The sequence below is a fragment of the Propithecus coquereli genome, unplaced genomic scaffold (assembly GCF_000956105.1).
Source record: "Propithecus coquereli isolate 6110/MARCELLA unplaced genomic scaffold, Pcoq_1.0 Scaffold157, whole genome shotgun sequence".
Lineage (NCBI taxonomy): Eukaryota > Metazoa > Chordata > Mammalia > Primates > Indriidae > Propithecus > Propithecus coquereli.
Genome location: NW_012140191.1, coordinates 4854717 through 4861203, shown reverse-complemented (window position 1 = coordinate 4861203; position 6487 = coordinate 4854717). Strand labels below are relative to the sequence as shown.

At 41.0% G+C, this 6487-nt stretch overlaps 1 protein-coding gene across 1 annotated transcript in view; it reads right to left on the bottom strand.

Annotated features, from left to right (window-relative positions):
* Nucleotides 1–6487, bottom strand: part of DAPL1 (death associated protein-like 1) — a 25334-nt gene that overhangs the window by 11542 nt on the left and 7305 nt on the right. Inside the window, exons 2-3 of the mRNA XM_012640772.1 lie at nucleotides 4264–4351; nucleotides 1845–1905 (exon numbers count right to left, since the gene is read on the bottom strand). Of these exons, the coding sequence (XP_012496226.1) occupies nucleotides 1845–1905; nucleotides 4264–4351 (149 nt within the window). The remainder of the gene's footprint in view (nucleotides 1–1844; nucleotides 1906–4263; nucleotides 4352–6487) is intronic.

The window sequence follows — 6487 nt, the reverse complement described above, 5'->3', positions numbered from 1 at the left end:
TACCTAATATACAGCTATACAGCATGATCAATCTTTATTGACTATTCCTTTGCAACATTTTATTTTGAGTTACCACATATCCTAGGGGAATGTGTCTATTCTATTCAGTTCTACTTACAACTGTGGGCATTCTCTTGCTCTGAGGAACAGATGTGTAGTGGGTGGGAACAAGAGAACGTAAGATGCAAGAGTGGGCAGCTTGTGTTCCCCTGGCAGTGTGTCATCCACCAGCCCTTCCTCTGAAGCCAGGAAGGCACAGAGTCACTTACGACCTCACCCCAAATCTATCTGAGTGGGAGAACCAAGTCCCCCACATTAGAAGGCTCTGTAGCTATAGCTCATCATAGAGATCTTGCCTTGTACAATCTGCCCTGTAACTTCATGGACTTTAGACGTACCTTTTCATTTCGTTGCCATAAAACCAATGCTACTAACCCTAACGGAGAGTGCAAAGAGGTTACCCTTCTAAGAGCTTCATGTCCTGGGAACTCACTTACTCTACACAACAACCCTCCAAGCTACGTACTCTTCCTTACCTCCATTATACAGACAAGGCACCTGAGGCACAGGACAAGTAACTTGCTCAAGGTCATACAGGTAGTGGGTGGTGGAGCCAGTGCCACATGGGGGCCCCAAAGGCCAGCTGCACAGTGTCCGCTCTAATTTTTTTCAAAGGCTGAACTGATGGTCCTCAGACCCCTGATTTTGCCAGTAACAGCAAGTCTTCCTTCTACAGAGAATGCCTAGTCCCGTTCCTTCAATAAATGTGGGAGTAGCAGAAAGAGTGGTACTTTATTACCTTGAACATAATGTGCCTACCTACTGAAAGTAGAATAAGGAGTCTCACTCAGCTTACTTGCAAAATTTAAAAACAAACTATTGGATCCAAAAACCAAACCACTGTCTAAGTTGGTTTCTTAGATACAAATCTAAGTTGGTAAGAATTTTATTTTTCTTTTCTTTTTTTAAAGGAGGGGTCTTGCACTGTTGCCCAGGCTAGAGTGTGGTGGTACCATCATAGCTCATTGCAGCCTCAAACTCCTGGGCTTGAGCAATTCTCCTGCCTCAGCCTCCCAAGTAGCTAGGACTATAGGCATACACCACCAACCCTGGCTAATCTTTAAGTTTTTTGTAGAGACAGGGTCTCGCTGTGTTTCCTAGGCTGGTCTCGAACTCCTGACCTCAAGGGACTCTCCTGCCTTCCTCCCAAAGTGCTGGGATTATAGTTGTGAACCACCATGCTCGGCCTTGAAACACCATGCTTGTCCTTGGTAAGAGGTTTCTGTGTTTCTTGAGCTACTTAGAAGAAATTCACAATATGGAAGTAAAAATAGCAATGGTCAACTATCTTTATAAACAGACTTTACCGGGTTAACTCAGCTGGTGCCCAGCCTTCCTCCAGCCCTAAACTGTGCAATTATCCACACCCACCCTTGCCTCAAATCAAATATCTCCTTATGGGAACGCTGAGGCAGGGAGGAAGGTCAGAAACTGCTGCCTTCCCACCACACAGGCTGCCTTTTGTGAAAACATGCCAACGTTTCCGAGAAATCTTTGGGATGGTAAAGTATAGTTCTGCAAATTCAGCATCATGGTTCTCGCTTTATTTCCTATCTTATTTTTGAAATGATTTATTAAATGGACACTTTAGGAATGTGGGAGAAACAGCTTTTCTCACCCAAACCGCTTTGTGTTCCTGTGCCCAAGAGCAGATTCTTTCACAAGGACATCAAATCTCTGGGATGGAAAAAGCCTCAGCGGTCAGTGTTTACTCCCCTGTGCAGCCTGATCTGCTGGGTAAATACTGACTTGGAGAACCATGTGACTGCCCCACCACTGCTCACCTTCTCCAGCGTGTCATTCAGGACATCCAGCGTCTGTATTTTGGCAACATTTGCAATGGCACTGTGAAGATGAAAAGAAACTTCAAATAGAGCATAAAAACTTTCTCACTACAGAGGCTAGGTGATTTATACAGCAGTCTGTCACCTTGGCCTTTAAGCTTTCACGCTGCTTGGCAACATCTGGAAGATAAAAATTCTGCCACTGTGTCCTCACGAGCTACATACAACAAGCTTTGTAAGCCAAGATATTATTATTATTGTTGTTATTTTAACTTTTGTTTGACATATATATACAGAAAATGTGCATATTATAAGTGTATAGCTTGGTGAATTAGACCGAAACCACTCGTCAAACCAGCTGCCTCTAAGGATAACCACTACCCGGACGGATAGCCCCATAGATTAGTTTTGACTGTTTTTGTCCTTCATAAAATGAACCATCGACAGCATGTACTCTTTTGTGTCTGACTTCTTTCTCTCAGGCCAAGTTATTTTGTAGGAGCATTTTAATCAGGGCCAAGTCTGCAGTACAATGTCTTGAAGGACTCTCTGCGCTTGGCGTATTTTTTTCTGGGTGGTTTGTGTTGATTAGTAGAAGTTATTAGGAAGTGGACATAGATTGATGATGCTTAGAAATTTATTTTGTACAATATATTTTCTAAAAGCTATTTTCCAAGCAGGAGTAAGAAGTGTTTGTCCAGGAAAACAAGGCTCTCCTCTCCTGCACACACACCCTCCTAGGAGATGTGAACCGCAGAAGCAGAGCTAATGAAGCTTAGGCCTCAGGGTCTCTTACCATGTGGGGTCCTCCCATGGCCTTGTGGGAGGGCCTTAGCCATTTCTTATTTGTAATTTTTGCTTATTTTCCTTTAAAATGGCTCCCAAATTCCATAAGCTTCGAGCCCCACATAACCGTATCTGTTCCTGGTAATTAGGGCAAGAGTGAGAGCTCTGTCTCTTGCTGTGTAAGTTCCATAGTAGTCCAATTCCCGTCTTTTAGTGACTATTAGAAAGCAATCGGAACCTTTAAAGAAGGTTCCAATCACTACTTTATTACTCTTTAGCCAATTCCTCTGCCCACACTGTTCAGATGATGCTAGAATTAATAGTAAGTCCCCAGTTTTCTTAGACGCAGAGAAATGAATGACCTGGCGCCCATTAGAAGTCATTTCTATGGCAAGATTCTTTAGTTCCTGAGCCCCCGGCTCAGGCATGCAAACCAGTGCACGAGAAACAGGGCTCATGCTTGAGTCAGGTTTTAGAGATAGAATAGGCTCTGAAAATTAATCAGCTTGCAATTCAACAGTCTGATATCATTAATAGAGTGCATTCACTATTCAAGAACTGTCCTAGATGCTGGGTCAGAAGTGAATAACATGTGACCTCTACTTGCGAGGACTCACAGCTTTGCTCTCATCATGCGATGGTTATTTTCTGATATCAGAAGAAACAAATGACTTGCTGCTAATGGGGTAAATCAATATTTCATTCAAAAGTGGAAGGAGGAAAATCCTCAAAAAAATTCCTTCCCAGAAATTGCAAAGATTTTTAAAGTGATTTACAAATAAATTTATATAAAAGAGTAAAAGAAATTCCATAGTCGGTTTCCCTCCACATTCTCTTTCTGAGACTGGTGCCATTTAAGTCTTCAGGAGGTGCCTTGAGCATCTTCTAATCGACTCCTTTTGAGTCACTCATCAATTGATTTATGGAAACCATCTTAAAATTAATAGTCTCTGAAGCCTCCTCGTTATGCTACTTGGAGGAACCAGTTCTACATGTTTCTTTCTTTTTAAAATGCACTCATTTTCCTTAACCAAGGCTTAGGGTGGTTGGGCCATTTGCGTATCTGATGCAGCCCACAGCTCTCTGCTGAGCTCGGAATAGCGCAGTGTCAAGGTTATGGCTGAAGGAGCAGGGGAAAGCCAGCCTCACTCTCTATATGCCTTCCGGCTATGCCAAATATAGTGGCCATTAGTTTCTAAATAATTGAGTGACGAATTTAAAACCAAAAAAGGCATTTATTTTTAATTCAGGAGATTTGCTTCAGCAGAAAGCATATTATGAAAACAGGGCCAGCCTAGAGACAATATTTTAAAGGCTGATCTGAAAATAGGACATGTATTCAGTTTGGATACATTTAGGACCATGAGTTTTAAGGTCGAAGCTGCTGGGCTGGACGCAGAGAGGAGAAGAATGGGTGGAGGTTGTGATGGGGGCCCAGAGAGAGCCCTCCAGATGGCAGCCACCTACCCCTTGTGCCACCCAAGTCACCATACATCATCACCCCACCCCACCCCACCCTGGCTGGCTGCCTCCAAATGCCACAGGGAGCCTTGGTTTGTCCTAACATAACTTCTGGAAGCAGAGTCGTTAAAAACTTCTCAAGGTGATGAAGAAAAAATGAAGCAGTCCCTACCTTGTTTTCTCTAATCCTGTTTTTTTGTTATGTCTCTCCAAGATGCCAATTTCTTGTTTTTTGGAAATTCGCATTCCTCCAGCTTTTACTATAAACAAACAAGCATCAACATGAAAGAACAGTGAGAGAAGGTTTGGTTGGTTATTCAAGGCACGAATTTAGATTTGAAAAGAATTTTTGAATGTATTTTTGAAGGATCAAAAACTTTTATCTAAAACAACACAATAAAAAGAAAAAATTTTTTCAGGCATATAAGATGGGGGCGGAAGAAGGGCTGAGATCTACTTGTTTACGCTCAGAGAGGTGGAACCGAGGCTGAAAAAGCAGCAGAAGGTTACACCTTAGATTTGGGGAGAATAACAACATACTCCCTTAGGCATTTCACTGAAAAACATTTTTTCTTGTTATCAAACCAATTACATTCTTCACAATAGCAACCGACAATTACAATGTGACCCTCTGGTTTCCCACAAGATTAAAGCTTGCATGTGGCTTGCATTTGTTTTTTTTTTTCAACCAAAGCTTTCAAAAGCCAGATTCTGAGAGAAAAGCCAGAAGTCAGGGCACACAGTGATAACGGGCATTTCATTCAACAGAGGTGGTTCCGATTGCACCGGATACCCGCCTTCCATCCCAGACCCCAAACCTCCGGTGTTGGCCAGGTTCAGATGTTCTACTGAGTAATTAAACTGAATTAATAATCCTGCCATTCAAGAGATCAATTAGTGTTAATTAGGCTACAGATGACCTAACAGCAATTCAACTGTTTAATGATGTCAGATGAAATCAACTTTTGAAAAGGAACAACCCATTTCAGATAGCAAGTCAAAGCAAATACTTTTTTCTGTTCCCAGGAAATTTGCACATCTAAAATCTGACAAGCTCAAATGAGAAAAAGCTAAATGGACCTTGATTTGTTTGAACCTATTAATTCTATTTATGAAAATACGAGATTGGCAATTTTCTAAAACTGTGTTCCAATAAAGTAAAAAATAAAGAAAACCTATCCTATTTCTCAATGCCCCTGTGAATTGACTTTATTATTGTTCTTTAAAAATTATTACTGGTTTTATTTTTTTGGTTATGTAATACCTGCATAAGGCAGTAAATTCAAAAGGCAACCTCCCAGATTCTCTCTCCAGGTACTGCTAATACTATGTTTCCTATGTCTTCTTCCACAGTTATTCTATACATTTATGTATTATTTTTTAAAAAATGGTAGTATGGGATACACATTCCTCTACATCTTATTTATTTTCTTCACTTAATCATATATTTTGGAGAAAGTTCCGTATCTATATCTGTGTATCTTTCTTTTTACCATCTGCTTTAAAATTTTATTATGTGAACATCCTGTGTTTACTTAACCAGTTCCCTCATGCTGGACATTTCATGTTTCTAATGCATTGCTACCACAAACGTGTTGCAATGAATATCCATTTATATATATAATTTTGTACAAGTACATCCATGGGATAAATTCCTAAACGTGATCTTTTTTTTTTTTTTTGAGACAGAGGCTCACTGTGTTGCCCAGGCTAGAGTGCCGTGGTGTCATCCTTGCTCACAGCAACCTCAAACTCCTGGGCTCAAGCGATCCTCCTGCCTCAGCCTCCCGAGTAGCTGGACTACAGGCATGCGCCACCATGCCCGGCTAATTTTTTCTATATATTTTTAGTTGTCCGATTAATTTCTTTCTATTTTTAGTAGAGACGGGGTCTCGCTCTTGCTCAGGCTGGTTTCGAACTCCTGAGCTCAAACAATCCGCCCGTCTCGGCCTCCCAGAGAGCTAGGATTACAGGCGTGAGCCACTGCGCCCGACCCTAAACATGATCATGTTGGTTCTTAAGAGCATGTACATTGAGCATTTTGTTAAATCTTGCCAAATTGCCCTTTGCAGAGGTCAAGCCAGTTTACAATCTCATCAGCTAGGATGACAGTGACTGTTTCCTGATACCCCTGGCAACAATATGAGCTGGAAAATGTTTGGTTTTGTCAACCTGTAAGTTAAAAAATAAATGAAGGTATCCCATTGTTTTAATTTGTATTTCTCATTTTTTGGTTGAGCCTATTTCTGTGCCTCAGAAGCCATTTGTATTTTCTGTGAACTGTTCAAATCCTTTGTTCCTTTTTTCTATTGATTGCTAGTCTTTTCCTGTCTTTTTCTTATTGATTTATAGGAGCTCTTTGTCTATGAGACACATTGCAAATATATTTTATTGTA